This window comes from Salvelinus sp. IW2-2015, linkage group LG1 (genome assembly GCF_002910315.2).
Source record: "Salvelinus sp. IW2-2015 linkage group LG1, ASM291031v2, whole genome shotgun sequence".
Lineage (NCBI taxonomy): Eukaryota > Metazoa > Chordata > Actinopteri > Salmoniformes > Salmonidae > Salvelinus > Salvelinus sp. IW2-2015.
In genome coordinates, this window is record NC_036838.1 from 14,810,721 (window position 1) to 14,829,103 (window position 18,383).

Genomic DNA, 18,383 nt, shown 5'->3' on the forward strand with positions numbered 1-18,383 from the left:
AGGGAAGAAACCACAATTTCTCTAGGCTGCTATCCATAGGCTATTTATCTGGTTTGTCATTCTATAATTCTTTCATATGATTTTTGTAGTAATTACATATATTTGTTTGAATACATTTTACAGAAATAGTTTTAGCAGCTCCAATAAAGTGAGGGAGCGCCGCGGCAGCACTACAGGCGTTACCATTTCTCCMGAAAGTKGAAGGACTGTTCTGGCACGCTGCATGAAACGGAGGCGTGCTTYACCTGCACGGACAGTGGCAGAGGCTGACGATCTATTATCAAAGGTCTGAGGAGGCGCACAGCGTGGTATCAGGGTTCTTGTTATCCGGGATCATTGGGGACATCCCAACTCAGACGTTACCTAGAATACGTTCTCATTTGTGTCCTTAGAAAAAATAAATAATAATGATAACATCGGGAAGATTGCACAAGTGGTAGCAAAGCAGCCAAATGTGTATAGTTGAAGACAGTGCAACGTTTTTTTGTCACCAGAGCGGTTTAGAACGCGTTGGTACGTTCCACTTTACCAGCATACAGAAAGAAGTATAGAGAGGGTTCCTGCAGATACAGCAAGAATGCCTTGAATTGCAAGCCGCAATCACAACCTTCATCCATTTTCCATTTTGTGGATGCGCAACAATAACACAGCCTCATAGTTGAAAAATATCTCATGTTTTAAGGTCAGAACATAGGCCTACTTTTTGCGTTTTATATTCTATAAAAAATCTGTGTTGCAGGTGTGACAGAATGCTGTGACTCATTTGTTGGTTTTCCAATGTTAGTTTGGAGTCAGGCTACACATTCCACATCTTGATTTTTCTGATTTATATTATCATTTTAATTACAGAATACTAAAAATAACAATACATAAAACGTCTTTAAAAGAAACCATTGAATATTACAAAGGTTGTGAATTGCAAAGTTAGGATATAAAATCTTTGAACAATGGTACATAATTGAAAATAAAAATACATTTCATAAAATGCATATATTAACAGTTCTACCACATAAAAAAAAACAAGATGGGCACAAATTGCAGACAGATGAGATGAGTTAGGTAGGCTACTGCGATAGCGCAGTGAACTATTCCATAACATGGAAGAGAGACGTGTGATGCACGCCACACCAAAATCAGTTTTAAGTTCTCAAGTCGTGTCTATGGTCAAAAATCAGTTGCCATGAACACAGAAAAAAAAAAAAGAGATTCAAACTACTACAAAAGTGACTTGGTGACTGCTCCCATTATATTCACACTCATGTCTCTACAGAAACCCCTAAAACTGGCCTTGGGTCCTCAAAAAAACTGGCTCCATTGGTTGAGCTATACAATGCTTGCCAATGTTTGGAAGTTACTTCTTCTCGAACGTACATAGCGGTCAGAGCATCTTGGAACACAAACCCTGGGTGCACAACCAGGGCACACAACCATTCCTATACTGTACAATTGTGGTCAGTGGTCCGACTTACCGAAAAAGCTACCATTTGACCATAAATCTGCTATCATGGTGTCGACCAAAATGGGATTGGAATCCACAATGTGGAAGTGGATAAGGGGGAGCGCTTTTCACAGGGCTTTAACCTTTTCGACCATTGAAAAAAACACATGCATAACCAACATTGTGCTATCAATCTCCAATTCTCTTTTTCTGTTTCTTCTTTCTACAAGTCATTTGGGATGCAGCCAAGGACTTGCAAGTCCAGCTGACACCAAAGGCTTTTTCAGGGACAGCAACCTTATATAATGTACAGATTGTGATGCATTGTGTAAGCATTTTTCTCATGTCTGTCCATACATTATATTTATATCGGCAACATTGTAAAACATTGCACCCAATTCTAAAAGCCCCAAACTCCAGTTCCACGACAAAACTGGCCCAAGTCATGTCCGGACAGAGGTATTTCATTGGTCTCTGCCAAAAATGGGAGATAGGTACACATTATTGGCATGGCAAACACAGAGGGGGAAGAAGCCATGAGTTCATTATGATCTTTTGTTCTGCCAATAAAGTGTCCAATATGACTTAGGAGTGCCGAGTGATGCAGTTGTTCCTTCTCCTGAGCAGTAGTGGTTACAGTGGCCCATGAAGACAAGATGAAGAGAGAGGAAGAAAGAGAGATAAACCGAGATGAGTCAAAAGGACCTGAGAGAGCCGCCTGGACACGGAGGGGTGGAGGTGAAGCGACGATGGGACAAGAGCCGAGCCGCTCAGTGGGTTGATTTCCACCTGGGATCCAACGCCATTTTGCAGTGGCTGGTTTAGCTTAACTAGTTGCCGTTTTCAGACCGAGTCCCCCTGAGTTTAAGCGCACATCAGAATAATCAGGTTGTCAGTTGTCATTTTGTAGTCGTTTAGAAATCCAGAGAAAAGCGGGAAATAGAAATCAAACACACAATTATCACAAATGTACTATTAGCTTTGGAGAGAGAGAATGCTTGTCGGGTTTAGCGACAAGTGGTCTGTGATTACAGGGTCTCAGTCTTAGGATGCTAATGTGGGTAGGAGGAGAATTTGAGTCCCGGAAGAGGTGTCACACTGTTTGCTACTACAGTGGGCTCCATCTAGCCCCCCATCCCCAAGTCCTGTTCACTGTTCTCTAATGGGAGGAGTCCCAGAGATTAGAGTGCTTGTTTCACATGATGTGTATGTGCAAACACTTGGGTATGTGCATCTGTACGTGTGTGTGTGTGTGTTGGTGAGCATGCATTTATGTATGATACATGTCAGTATTCACATGAGTGTACATGTATGATTGTGTGTGTATGTTTGAGAGAGAGAACATGAATGATTGTATGTATGTGAGTATATGCATGTATGCTTGAGTGGTATCAGTGCTGCTGGTGATAGTTGTTTTGTGCGTGCGGAGCTGGCTGGCTGGGTCTAGATCAAGGCAGCCGTGTCCATAAGGGCCATGTTGGGATCCTGGCTGGCAAAGAAGCGTACGTCTCGGTCCTTGTCCGCCTGCAGGGCCATCACAGTCTCCTCCAGCTCGTCTGAGTAGGCACTGCCTGGCTCTTTAAAGTACGCTGCAGAGAGAGCMAAGTAAAGTCAACATTTATTTAAAGTGCATTTTACATGCGTCACAACCCTAGAAATAGAATGAATAGAACGTGTGCCCCCATTCAATTCAAATCAATGAGGCCATAATAAGTGGACCGGTGGGGAGTAATATTTCTATGGTCACAACACACTTTACATAATTAAAAAGGAATATAAGAACGTAGGAAAATTGGGAAATATGAAAAGAAAAAAGGGGAACAATGAGGGAAAACATTACCAACAAAATGAAGGGAGCAAATAGTCCACAGAAGAGAGAGAGGGAAAACAATATTCTAAGTTGTATGCTCGTTTGGATAATGGAAAATACTGCATCACACATTTTGGGAGGAGCCAAAACACCACTATGCCACGAGATACATTTGTTGCACTGGGAAAGACAACGTACTACAACTATAGTACACCAACTGTCATCAGTGTCCAATTTAGCCATCTTTAGCTTATACCCAGGAGTTTGTCAAGCAATAGCTTGAACGAGTGTCATTGTTTTTTATATAGCCAATGCTTAAAAATGTACAAGACATATTCCCTCTCGACGGCAAATAAATATGTATTTTATTCTTGGGTGCATAGAGGGCCCAGTGTGCTTTGGGGTGAAGTTTTACCTAGGTACAGATCTAGGATTAGCTCTCCATCCCCCAGTCCTAACTGAACCATTAGTTGGGAAAATGCTTAACTGACCACATATCAGCATCTAGGGGCAACTTCATCCTACACCACCCAGTCTTTACCTTTCTCCATTACACTCTGACGCAGTGCTTTGGCCACCAGCACACGGACGTTGGCGACTGGGTCCGACGATAGGCTGAGTAGACTGGGGAGGAGGTGCTGGGCAAACTGGTCCATGGGCATACAGTCCTCCTCCACGATGGCCTGGGGAACACAGCGGAGAATGAGTTAATACAAACCAACTTAAATAGCGAGACAAGACAGATGACACATGGAGAGCAGGGTTGTATTCATTAGGGAATGCTAAATAATTTGTTTGACTATTTTCCAATGGAAAACAATATTAGAGTTTCTTATTGGACTACTCTAGGTCAGGGCTCTCCAACCCTGTTTCTGGAGAGCTACCATCCTGTAGGTTCACACTCCAACCCTGATCTACCACATCTGATTATAATAATTAACTGGTTGAAACGCTGAACCAGGTTAGTTACAACTGGGGTTGGAACGAAAACCTACAGGACGGTAGCTCTCCAGGAACAGGGTTGGACACCCCTGCTCTAGGTAGTCCCTTCCTTTTGCAGTCAGTTTATTTCCATTTGGTGCCTAATGAACATGACCCAGCAGTCAACAATGGCCATACAATCTTCACACCTGCATTCTTTCAGAATAGTGCTATGGCAGGCACTGCTGACGCAATTTCACCCCCAAAAAAATCTGAACGCAGTAGCTATTGGAAATGGTGTTTGTACAGATTTTCATATATTGACATTTTGTGAACAAAACATTGTCCTGACCTGGCAGATAAAGGCAAAGGCCTGGCGGCCCACCCACTTGGGACAGTGGCAGAAGCGGACGATGAGCTCGTTGATGAAGTTCAGGCCCAGTTCGTGGGCTCCACACGCATACATCTTCTGTAAGATCTCCACCACCTAGGATGGACGAGACAAGGATGAGACAGAGGCTGCGTCCCAAATGGCACCTTATTCCCTATACAGTACACTACTTTTGACCAGAGGCTAATGGGCCCTGGTCAAAAGTACTGCATTATAGACGGGTTGGTTGTTTAGCAACAAAACCGACGCGTGTGCAACTATGGGGCAACACAGACAGGGTTGGCTTAGATTGTTGACAATATGTAAACTATATTTTGTCTATTGAAAACATAAATACATTTGCACAATGAGCACTTGTCTCTCGAATACATCATTAGTTATTGGTTAACTAGCCAGCGAATGTTGGCCATTTTAGCATAGGTATGACATCAGTCAAAATACCTCAAAACAAGGCATGGTATCAAGAACAAGATAAAACGAACTGAAACAAGCCACCACCGATTCCCCACATGGCAGCTTCTTCTCATTGTTGCTAGTTATCTGGCCATCCAGAATCACAACAACACATGTCCGCTATCCCGTCTATAGGGAATACTCGGGTGCCATTTGGGACACAAGCAACGTTTTGGTGCTTTCCATTCTAAAAAGGCAGGCAGGCCACTGCATTAAGATGAGATAATAATTGTCTACTTCCACAGAAGTTTTCAACATCAGAAATACCCCAATTGACACTACAGACATACTCACACCTCATATCATTCAGCACAATTACTACTTTAAGTTGTTCAATAAAAAAAAGAAGAAGATAATTCAACACAGTTACAGTTCCAATAACACAAGTACAAAACGGCATGCCTACCAGCTTGTAAGAGATCCACCGAACTTCCGACACTTTGTCTGAGCAGAGGGTCAGTGCTATTTGTCTGAGGTAGTCATACACATCGTAGTGGCTGTACAACTCTATGATCAGGATAAGCTGCCTGTGGACACATGGGAGAAATTCTGTTCAACACACGCGGGCTCTAATGTATAGGGGTCATCATGTATGTATAGGGGTCATCAAAAAAAAGAAAACTGTTTAACTGAGGTCTTCACTCCACAAAAGAGGCCCAACAATATTGCTATATGATTTGGGAGCACTAAGTTAGATGGCGCACCTGCCATCTTTTCCATTGATTGCTTTTGTGACAGCATGAACAGCGCCAGGTTACCCGTCTGTTTGTGCTATCATACATAGTCCTTGTCACTCATTCATTTTCATGTTTGGCTTGACACTGTGCAATGGAGTGGGAAAGAGTACTATCAGTTATGGGACCAGGCAGGCACCATGGAGGGCTTTCTCCATCTTAAAAGTAGTCAGTTCTCTTATTTTTTTATGTTAGTGATTTACTGCCATATGCCGTGCTGCTAAGGAGTATAATTCATTGGCTGCGTACACAGATTTGCAGATGTTGTCACGGGTGCAGTGAACTGCTTAGGTTTCTAACTCCAACAGTGCAAGTAATACAATATCAATACACACACACAATCCCCAAAAATATATAATAGAAATCAGAGAGAGCAATGTCAGAGCCCGGAATATAAATAAATGGTGTGTATGGACAGTATATGAATAGAAAAGGTGTGTACAGCAGTAGTTACAGTTTAAGTCGGCAGTTTACATATACCTTAGCCAAATACATTTAAACTCAGTTTTTCACAATTCCTGACATTTAATCCTAGTAACAATTCCCTGTCTTAGGTCAGTTAGGATCACCACTTTATTTTAAGAATGTGAAATGTCAGAATAATAGTAGAGAGAATGATTTATTTCAGCTTTTATTTCTCTGGGGATGATTAGGTAACTGTGATGGTATGAAGGCCAGATTGGGAATTTAGCCAGAACACCGGGGTTAACACCCCTACTCTTACGATAAGTGCCATGGGATCTTTAGTGAGCACAGAGAGTCAGGACACTAGTTTAAGACGGCACCCTACACAGGGCAATGTCTCTAATCACTGCCCTGGGATCTTTTTGTAGACCAGAGGAAAGGGTGCCTCCTACTGGCATTCCAACACCACTTCTAGCAGAATCTGGTCTCCCATCCAGAGATGGAACAGGACCAACCCTGCTTAGCTTCAGAAGCAGGCCAGCAGTGGGATGCAGGGTGGTATTGCTGCTGCATTTACAGTGCATTTGGAAAGTATTCAAGATCCCTTGACTTTTTAATTTTTTTTTCACATTACAGGCTTACTCTAAAATTGATTTAAAAAATGTTTTGAACTACACTACACACAATACCCCATAATAACACAGCAAAAACAGGTTGAGAAATTTGCGCAAATTTATATATTTTTTTAATCACATTTACATAAGTATTCAGACCCTTTACTTAGYACTTCGTTGAAGCACCTTTGGCAGAGATTACAGCCTAGAGTCTTCTTGGTTATGACACTACAAGCTTGGCACACCTGTATTTGGGGAGTTTCTCCTATTTTTCTCTGCAAATCCTCTCAAGCTCTGTCAGGTTGGATGGGGAGCGTACCTGCACAGCTATTTTCAGGTCTCTCCAGAGATGTTAGATTKGATTCAAGTCCGGGCTCTGGCTGGGCCACTCAAGGACATTCAGAGACTTGTCCCGGAGCTACTCCTGCTTTGTCCTGGGTGTGTGCTTAGGGTCGTTGTCCTGTTGGTGGCCTGATTGGTGGAGTGCTGCAGAGATGGTTGTCCTTCTGGAAGGTTCTCCCATCTCCACAGAGGAACTCTGGAGCTCTGCCAGGGTGACCATTGGGTTCTTGGTCAACTCCCTGACCAAAGCCCTTCTCCTCCGAATGCTCAGTTTGGCTGGGCGGCCAGGTCTAGGAAGAGTCTCGGTGGATCCAAACTGCTTCCATTTAAGAATGATGGGAGGCCACTGTGTTCTTGGGGACCTTCAATGCTGCAGACATTTTTTGGTACTCTTCACCAGATATATGTGCCTCGACACAATCCTGTCTTGGCGGTCTGCGGACAATTCCTTCGACCCCATGGCTTGGTTCTTGCTCTGACATACACTGTCAACTGTGGGACCTTATATAGACAGGTGTGTGCCTTTCCAAATAATGTCCAATGAATTGAATTTACCACAGGTGGACTCCAATCAAGTTGTAGAAACATCAAGGATGATCAATGTAAACATGATGCACCTGAGCTCCATTTTGAGTCTCATAGCAAAAGGTCTGAATACTGCGTCGTCATTATGGAGTATTGTGTGTAGATTGACGAGGTGGGKAAAAATTATTGAATCCATTTCAGAATAAGGCTGTAACATAACAAAATGTGGAAAAAGTGAAGGAGTCTGAATACTTTCCGAATGCACTGTATAGTGTAGATGCAGAGGGTTAACACCTTTAGTTGGCTCTCCCTATTTTGATTTCTCGATAAACATTCCTTTATCTGATTTCCCTGATTTTCGTTTTGCTCCACCTTTTTGGTTTGCTTCCTGTCTATGATTGGTGTGGGTTTTTCTTTTGATTGCCACTTCTTGGGCAAATTCAGTGGGTGCTCATGGTGGGTGTCTTTCAGGTTCCAGGAGTTGTTGCTAGTTAAGTAGACACCCCCATGACTGTCTTTCAGAACCCCTCCTAAAACACCACCTGTTTTGTTTTGGTTGTTGTCAGTGACTCMGTTCCCCCTTCTGTTTGAGCAACAAAAAAAAATCTTGTTAGGGCAAGTAACACCCTCCACTGCGGCCCCGTCGATGTGGATGGAGGCGTGCTCTCTCTGCTGTCTCCTGTTGTCCACTGTCAGCTTTTGTTGACATTGAGAGGTGAGGTTATTTACCTGGTACCACTCAGCTAGGGCACTAACCTCTTGTAGGCTCTTGTCGTTGTTGGTGATCAGGCCTAACACTTGTGTTATCAGCAAGATTTGGAGTCGTGCTTAGCCACACAGTCATGAGTGTACAGGGGTTACCGAACAGGGCTTAGCACACATCCCTGGGGGGGCTCTTGTGTGGAGGATCAGCGTGGGACAGAGATGTTGTTGCCTACCCTCACCGCCTATGGGAGACCCGTCAGGAAGTCTAGGACCCAGTTGCACAGGGAGGAGTTTAGTCCCAGGGCCCTGAGCTTAGTGATGAGCTAGGGGGGCACCATGGTGTTGAAAGCCTATCTGTAGTCGATGAACAGCATTCTCACATAGGTATTTCTCTTAAATCAGGTGGGATAGGGCATTGTGCTGTGCAGTGGCTATTGCGTCATCCAWGGATCTGTTGGGGCAGTATGCAAATTGTAGTGGGTCGAGGATGTCAGGTAAGGTGAAGATGATATGGTCCTAGATTAGCCTCTCAAAGCACTTCATGATGACAGAATTGAGTACTACGGGGCAATAGTCATTTAGTTCAGTTACCTTTGCTTGCTTGGGTACCAGAACAATGGTGGACATCTTGAAGCCAGTGGGGATGACAGACCGGAATAGGGAGAGGTTGAATATGTCCGTACACACTCCTGCCAGCTGGTCTGCGCATTCTCTGAGGACGCGGCTGGATGGAACTCTGTGATCCCTCCCTAAGCCATTGAAAGGCCCATGCAAGTTGACTACTAAAATGGTGCATGCCATCAGAGACTTGTGGCAAGTGGGCCCTCTAGGGAGAAATATGGAGGACTCAATCCTAAATGAATGACAAAGATTGGCCCTGATCTAAATTAAAGGGAGACTTACTCGGCCAGCTCGTATCTAAACCTCCAGTTGCGGCTGTTGTCTGTCACCATGAACTCCTGCAGCTGGTACAGGTACTCTCTCCTCTTCTCAGCATGGAGTAACTGCCACAGACAAGACAGAAGATACAGACAGCTGAAATACCACAGATCCAAGTTATCATGTCTCACCAAAGTGAGCAGTATTCATTGTTACAAAACCCCTGGACAACACATTCTCTTTTATTAGTGACAAAAGGCACATGTTTCAAAAGAAATGGAGGCAACACGTTTAAGACTGAAAAGACACAAATACAAATGTCTCTCCACCTCTAGACCAACCATATTGTTATTGTGAAAGACAATCTGTTCTGTGACAACCATATAAACTCAGTACACAGGTCAAGTCAGGCAGCATTCTACAAATGCCTCACATAAAAAGGTGACTATCATGCAGTGCATCAGATAGCCATCTAAATCTACGCTGAACAAAAATATAAAACGCAACATGTAAATTGTAGGTCCCATGTTTCATGAGCTGAAAAAAAATCTCTGAAATGTTCCATATGCACAAAAAGCTTATTTCTCTCAAATTACATGAACAAATTTGTTTGCATCCCTGTTAGTGAGCATTTCTCCTTTGCCAAGATAATCCATCCACTTGACAGGTGTGGTATATCAAGAAGCTGATTAAACAGCATGATCATTACACAGGTGCACCTTCTGCTGGGTAAAATACCACTTTAAAATGTGCAGTTTTGTCACACAACACAATGCCACAGATGTATCAAGTTTTGAGGGAGCGTGAAATTGGCATGCTGGCCACAGGAATGTCAACCAGAACTGTTGCCAGAGAATTGAATGTTMATTTCTCTACCTCTAACATCGTTTTAGAGAATTTGGCAGTACGGCCAACTGGCGTGATGTGGGTCGAGYGGTTTGCCGATGTCAACGTTGTGAACAGAGTGCCCCATGTTGGCGGTGGGGTTATGGTATGGGCAGGCATAAGCTACGGACAAAATAGCATTTTATCGATGGCGATTTAAAATGCACAGAAATACAATGACGAGATCCTGCGGCCCATTGCCGTGCCATTCATCTGCCGCCATTACCTCATGTTTCAGGATGATAATGCACAGCCCCATGTCGCAAAGATCTGTACACAATTAATGGAAGATGAAAATGTCCCAGTTCTTACATGGCCTGCATAATTACCAGACATGTCACTCATTGAACATGTTTGGGATGCTCTGGATCAATGTGTATGACAGCGTGTTCCAGTTCCAGCCAACATCCAGCAACTTCGCACAACCATTGAAGAGGAATGGGACAACATTACACAGGCCTGATCAACTCTATGTGAAGGAGATGTGTCACGCTGCATGTGGCAAATGTGGTCACACCCCTGCTTTTTTTTWATGGTATCTGTGACTAACAGCTGCATATCTGTATTTCCAGTCATGTGAAATCCATAGTTTAGGGTCTAATGAATGTATTTCAATCGACTGATTTCCTTATATGCCAGTAGAATACCACACTGCATCCCACTGCTGGCTTGCTTCTGAAGCTAAGCAGGGTTGGTCCTGGTCAGTCCCTAGATGGGAGACCAGATGCTGCTGGAAGTGGTGTTGGAGGGACAGTAGGAGGCACCATTTCCTCTGGTCTAAAAAATATCCCATTGCTGTGTAGGGTGCCGTCTTTCGGATAGGACGTTAAACGGGTGTCTTGACTCTCTGTGGTCACTAAAGATCCCATGGCACTTATCGTAAGAGTAGGGATGTTAACCCTGGTGTCCTGGTTAAATTCCCAATCTGGTACTCATATGGTCACCTAATCATCCCCAGCTTACAATTGGCTCATTTATCACTCCTCTCCCTTGTAACCATTCCCCAGGTTGTTGCTGTAAATGAGAATGTGTTCTGTCAATTTACCTGGATAAAAGAAAAAACTACAATACAATTATATGAGCTGTACRCTCAGTAAAATGTTGTGTTAATTTTTGGTTCAGTATAAATCCAATCTAGATTAACCATGTGGCAGCTAAAAGTTCCAGTCTGTTTGTGCTATAATACCAACTCATTGTCAATGTTTGACTTGACAATGAGGAATGGCGTTGGCAAGAGCACAAACAGATCTTGAACCAGGCTAGTAAAACAGCACAGCAAGTGGACCAACATGTAGATAGATGATTTAGAGTCGCTTCACAGTTTCCTTGTTACATGTATGGTGGTCTCACCTTAAGGAAGTCATAGAGGTGTTTGAGCACGCCGATGCGCACCTCGTCCAGGTCCTTAAGGAAGCCGTTGAAGATGGGCACCAGGTCGGCCGCCGTAAGCTGGTCTCCCAGGATCACCGCCAGCTCGTGGATGGAGAACGCCAGCGTACGGCGCACCTTCCACTGTAGTGGTAATGAATATAAAGACAGAAGATTAGCTTGGCCCGACACCAAAATAAGACTTTTCCACATGTCAGTGAGATAAAACACAAAGGAAATGGCTGATATGACTCGGTCAACGACTACACAGGCTAACACAGCCACTCCATACCTCAGCCAAGCTGCAATACCACTCATTGAATAATGAATTTAACAATCCACTATTCTTCACAAAAGTAAGTGAAGTTAAGCCTTAACCTCTTTAGTTTGCGGCAGAGGCAGCAGATTCCTCCACTATTCACCTGACACTCTACTAGAGTACGAACAGAACAGACCCTCTCCTCTCCTAACCCACATCCAGGCCAGATTTTGTAAGGCCATATATCCACCCCCACACACTGCCTCGGTGGAAGAGCCCTTTGAGTCCTCCTCTGTGAAGTCTGTGTGACCCAGATCATGAGACGAGGAAAGTGTTTAGGGCTAAATTAGGCGGATGTAATAATGTTTCTGCTATGGTGTGTCTCTCTGCCTAGGTAGGAGTAACGGCTCTCTGAGACTCAAACACTGTGATCACGCCAGGTTTCTTAGCATTTGAATCATCCAGCATTTAGGAAGGTTTCATGTTTCTCATTATAGTTTGTTGGGAGGTTTGAACTTTTAAGTGAAAATGACAAGCTGTATTGATTTTGGTTGCAAACTAATAACTCCATATTACATCATGAGCGCTGTTACCAAGCAGTCACTGTACTTGTCATTTGCATAGCAACGTACATACAAACAAATCTAACCGTTGCTTTCTGACGGGTATCAGTGCATCAATCTCTAATGATGAGATTATGTCAACACATGGCGTGTTGTTCACTTTCACACCTCACAGTCTGATACATTTTAAAAGCTGTATTTATTTTTGTTGGAAACCAAGCAGTTACAATTAAAAGAATGGCGCCGGAGGAGATGGCTGCTGTTTTACGGACTCCTAACCAATTGTGCTATTGTGGGTGTTTTTTCGCGTGATTTGTAATTTATTTTGTACATAATRTTTCTGCCACCGTCTCTTATGACCGAAAAGAGCTTCTGGATATCAGGACAGCTATTAATTGACTTTTTTCTTTTCTTTAACAAGTCGGATTTACTTCAGACACCCGACAAGGTCCAAATCCCTGTCATTCGCATGAGAAAGAGACAGAGATATCGACGACATAGGTCAGGGTGCCTTGTAAGGATCCGACGGCGAGTGGGTAATCTGTTAGACAATGTACAATCAATGGATAACAAAATAGACGAGCTACAGTTGAAGTCGAAAGTTTAAATACACATTAGCCAAATACATTTAAACTCAGTTTTTCCACAATTCCTGACATTTAATCCTAGTAAAAAATACCTGTCTTAGGTCAGTTAGGATCACCACTTTATTTTAAGAATGTGAAAAGTCAGAATAATAGTAGAGATAATGATTTATTTCAGCTTTTATTTMTTTCATCACATTCCCAGTGGGTCAGAAGTTTACATACACTCAATTAGTACTTGGTAGCATTGCCTTTAAATTGCTTAACTTGGGTCAAACGTTTCAGGTAACCTTCCACAACCTTCCCACAATAAGTTGGGTGAATTTTGGCCCATTCCTCCTGACAGAGCTGGTGTAACTGAGTCAGGTTTGTAGGCCTCCTTGCACGCACACGCTTTTTCAGTTCTACCCACAGTTTCTATAGGATTGAGTTCAGGGCCTTGTGATGGCCACTCCAATACCTTGACTTTGTTGTCCTTAAGCCATTTTGCCACAACTTTGGAAGTATGCTTGGGGTCATTGTCCATTTGGAAGACCCATTTGTGACCAAGCTCTAACTTCCTGACTGATGTCTTGAGATGTTRCGTCAATATATCCACATAATGCCATCTATTTTGTGAAGTGCACCAGTACCTCCTGCAGAAAAGCACCCCCCACAACATGATGCTGCCACCCCGTGCTTCACGGTTGAGATGGTGTTCTTCGGCTTGCAAGCCTCCCCCTTTTTCTTCCAAACAGAAACATGGTCATTATAGCCAAACAGATCTATTTTAGTTTCATCAGACCAGAGGACATTTCTCCAAAAAGTACAAACTTTGTCCCCATGTGCAGTTGCAAACTGTAGTCTGTCTTTTTTAATGGGGGTTTTGGACCAGTGGCTTCTTCCTTGCTGAGCGGTTTTTCAGGTTCTGTCGATATAGCACTCGTTTAACTGTGGATATAGATACTTTTGTACCCGTTTCCTCCWGCATCTTCACAAGGTCCTTTGCTGTTGTTCTGGGATTGATATGCACTTTTTGCACCAAAGTACGTTMATCTCTAGGAGACAGAACGCGTCTCCTTCCTGAGCGGTATTGSGGCTGCGTGGTCTCATGGTGTTTATACTTGCAAACTATTGTTTGTACAGATGATCGTGGTACCTTCAGGCGTTTGGAAATGGCTCCCTAGGATGAACCAGACTTGTGGAGGTCTACAATAGTTTTTCTGAGGTCTTGGCTGATTTATTTTGATTTTCCCATGATGTCAAGCAAAGAGTCACTGAGTTTGAAGGTAGGCATTGAAATACATCCACAGGTACACCTCCAAGTGACTCAAATGATGTCAATTAGCCTATCAGAAGCTTCTAAAGCCATGACATAATTTTCTGGAATTTTCCAAGCTGTTTAAAAAGGCACAGTCAAGTTAGTGTATGTAAACGTCTGACCCACTGGAATTAGGATACAGTGAATTATAAGTGAAATAATCTGTCTGTAAACAATTGTTGGAAAAATTACTTTTGTCATGCACAAAGTAGATGTCCTAACCGACTTGCCAAAACTATTGTTTGTTAACAAGACATTTGTGGAGTGGTTTAAAAACGAGAAAAACGAGAAAAACGAGAACCCAGTGTTTAGAACCCAGTGTCCTGGGTCATGTTCATTAGGGCACGCAACTGAAAACTTGTAAAACAAAAACGCTTCGCAATGGAAAATKAGCGTTTCTTATTGAACAATAAATTGTACCCTTCGTGTTTCAGTCAGTTTTGGTGCTTAATGAACACAACCCAGGTCAGGGCCCCACCTGTATAGCCCAAAATAAAGATATGGGAGTGCCCCCCAAAAAGCACACACCTGTACGTCAGTGGCGAGGGTCTCGTAGGTGTCCTTGAGGCAGTGCCAGTTCTGTTGGCCCAGGGTGAGGGCTACGCCGGGCAGGCTGAACGCACAGTGCTTGGCAATCTCTGTGTCCACCGTCTGGGCCCGTGCCGGGTCCGTCATGGAAAGRTACTGGTCCAGCAGCTGCTGGGGAATCACATTCTGGAGAGGGGGGAGAGGGACAAGAGTAAGAGGAGTGGTTCAAACCTGTCACTATCCTAGCCATTGCAACAGCAGCTGTCAGTAGAAAATGTTAGGAGGCTGGTTTGGTTTCCCGGACACAGACTAAAGCCCGGTTCACATTTAACACCCGAGACTATTTGATGCAGATTTAGAACAAAGTTTGCTTGATCTGAATGGTGTAGTTTTAGAACATCTCATGTCGGCTGCTGGAGGAGTTTCCAAAATGCAACATGTCAAATCTTAGCTAAAGACTTGAGAGGAGACAGTCCGTTTAGCCAATCAGAGAACAGTGTGCTAAAGTTAAGTGTTTAAGTCAAGCTGACAGCCAACTATCAATTTCTGAGGGGTTAGCTGCAGTGAGCTATCCTAGCTTTTTTTTAATTACACATACATAAAACTTTGGGAAAAGTATTATTTGTTTCTAAACTCACCACACACCCCTTCTCTTTTCCACACTTTGTTGTGTTTGTTGTGTCATTTTGTCAACAATCGTCATAAAATAAAAAAAGATAACACTAATATATCTTGATTAGATATGTATACAACCAATTTTACATTTAAGTAAGTTTGGTGCAGTATTTATAAAAAAAAAAATAATAATAAAAAAAAAATGAAAACGAGTCGTCTCTCATTGAATGACAGACTTTATTGAAGAATCCCTACTGTTGACCAATGACCGACGAAGGGGCGTAGGCGTTTGGCTCCGAACTTCGGCTTGCCTCCAGAGAATGTTTTATGTGCCCGAACATCCCCCCCAAAAACTAGCCAAAGTCAAAAATGAACAAAATGTTGTTATAATATATGCACAAACTCTACCGAACTGTTTCGGCTGGGAAACAGGCGGACGGACGCCTGTAGTCTCTAAGAGCTTTGCACACCTGGATTGAAGCTCAGTCATGTAGGTTGTTGGCCATTGATAGACAACCATTTTCAAGTCCTGCCATAGATTTTCAAGCTGATTTAAGTCAACACTGTAACTAAGCCACTTAGGAAAATTCAATGTCGTCTTGGGAAGCAACTCCAGTGTATATTATTGTATAATTGGCTTTGTGTKTTAGGTTATTGTCCTGCTGAAAGGTGAATGTCTCCCAGTGTGTTGGAAAGCAGACTGAACCAGGTTTTCCTCTAGGATTTTTCCTGTGCTTAGCTCTATTCCGTTCTTTTTAACCTAAAAACCTCCCTAGTCCTTGCCGATGACAAGCATACACACAACATGATGCAGCCACCACCATGATTGAAAATATGAAGAGTGGTACTCAGTGATGTGTTGTGTTGGATTTTCCCCAAACATAACRCTTTGTATATTCAGAACAAAAACTCAGGGACCTTACAGATAATTGTATGTGTGGGGTGCAGAGATCGGGTAGTCATTTAAAAATCATGTTAATCCTTAAGAGTCTAAGCCGGGTTTGGGTTCTATTAAGCTAGCCTTTGGTATTGATTTAGGATGGTCATACCAAGGATCATTTAGCTATTTGATTTAGAATTTTAGAACCCCTTTAGGTATCAAAAAATAAAACATTGAATGTTGCCTTACTGCTATTAGCCCATAGAAATGCATTGAATAACAGATTAATACATGGAAAAACATTCATTCAAGACTTGAGACATTCATTCAAAGAGATCACATTTATTTTGAGGTCGCAAAATAGAACTTCTACGTTTAAGACAGGAGAAACAAATTGATTCAGAAGATAAAACATTTGTTACTTTTTTCTCAACTTGTTTCTATTACTTTTTAGCATGTCAAGCTAGCACACATAGTAGGCAGCTAGCTAGAAAGCAAGCTTTGTAGCCATGGATTGTGCACCTTTCATCGTTTAGCTACAGTACTTACCGCCACAAATTCTGTTTACTTTGATATCTATACTGAATGAAGCACTTAAGGTGAACTCATGGGCACCTTTAACTTTTTAACTTAATTAAAAGRGGGAAATTTGCCTTAAAATGTTTTGTGCAACTGACTTAAAGCTCAGCAAACATCAAGGGAAAATATACTTAAAAGATATTTTGTGCAACCGGGCCCTGTCCTCTATCAGATATAAGAAAGATGAGGATTATTATAATTTTTTACTCATATTTAACAAACAAAAAAATGGCACTAAATGACTTCTATATATACACTTCCATAAATGTTTTAAACTGGTACCAAGCTACCTTCAGACGAGTCTTACGAGGCTTGTGGGCGTCCTAGAGCAAAACAACTGTCATGTTCGTGAGCGGTGACCTTCCTTTACAGCAACGACGTTAGGAAGGGCACCTGTATCACCTTTCTCTAGAGGRGTCATATTAGTGTGTAGCCCAAACTAAATCGGACGCTACAGACAGAAATTGGCAGATCGGCAATACCGACTTCAGACAAGTCTAGTGAGGTTTGTGGGGGGGTTGTAGAGTAAAACGGAGAACACCGTCATTGTGGTGAGAGTCATCTTTCCAGAGTGGTCTTATTAGTTTGTATGCCAAACCRTTTGGACACTACAGACACTTTCGTGAGAAGACCAATTTTCGGGATGTCTCATGGTCTGACAAACACCGCTGTAGCTGGCAACCTTCCACCGCAGATGCGGAAGTCCGCCATTGGCAGATAGAGTGGATTGAGACGCAGCACATGCTATAATACATATCTAGCTTCAACAGACGGATTATGATGGGGATTTTTTATTATTATGCTAATTATATTTCCGCGGGGGCGCAGACATTGACTCTAGGGGGTTACTTAAACACTAATATTACACACAGAGAGTCCAGGCAACTTTTGTGTGACTTGTTAAGCACATCTTTACTCCTGAATTTATTTAGGTTTGCCATAACAAAAAGGTATTGACTCAGCTTTTCATTATTAATTAGTAAACATTTCTAAAAACACAATTCCAGTTTGACATTATTGAGTATTGTGTGTAGATCAGTGCCAATCTCAATTTAAACCATTTAAAATTCAGGCTTGTAACAACAATATGTGGAAAAAGTCAATGATATTCTTACTTTCTGAAGGCACTGTACATGGCACTTTTCCCACATAGTATTACATGACAAAAATACAGTTCAATATACACCACACACAAAAAGGTATTTAGACATATGCGGGAACACATGATACCTGGCGCTCTCAGCCCCAGCCACTACAGATCATGAGTTTTTAATCCCACCCCTCAGCTACTCTCAGCCCATCCAACTGATCTCTATAGACCACTCTCTCTTGTTTTCCATGTGCCATATATTTCTTTAACTGTGCTGTGATGTCATAAATTAATTCTGAACCTTTCTAATCTCATAGTATCAACAGATTGTAAATTAAAAACTGATATTTTTGCAAACAGTATTATTATACTGTTAATTGATTCACTCTGGCTTTCCAAATTGCCCATTTTTCAGCCATTCTCGCACATGTGACCAACTAATCTACATGGGGGCAATACCAGAATAAATGTTCTAATGATTCGTTCTCTTTGCAGCAAAATTGGCAGAGCTGAGA

General features: G+C 42.5%; 1 protein-coding gene across 2 annotated transcripts in view; it reads right to left on the bottom strand.

Annotated features, from left to right (window-relative positions):
- Positions 1-1,991: 1,991 nt before the first annotated feature.
- Positions 1,992-18,383, bottom strand: part of ppp4r1l (protein phosphatase 4, regulatory subunit 1-like) — a 44,786-nt gene continuing 28,394 nt past the window's right edge. For both annotated transcript variants that reach the window (XM_070438644.1, XM_023984091.2), the window contains exons 14-20: positions 14,705-14,890; positions 11,453-11,614; positions 9,242-9,342; positions 5,420-5,540; positions 4,522-4,656; positions 3,790-3,931; positions 1,992-3,027 (exon numbers count right to left, since the gene is read on the bottom strand). In XM_070438644.1, coding sequence (XP_070294745.1) covers positions 2,882-3,027; positions 3,790-3,931; positions 4,522-4,656; positions 5,420-5,540; positions 9,242-9,342; positions 11,453-11,614; positions 14,705-14,890 — 993 coding nt within the window. In that variant the 3' untranslated portion in view covers positions 1,992-2,881. The remainder of the gene's footprint in view (positions 3,028-3,789; positions 3,932-4,521; positions 4,657-5,419; positions 5,541-9,241; positions 9,343-11,452; positions 11,615-14,704; positions 14,891-18,383) is intronic.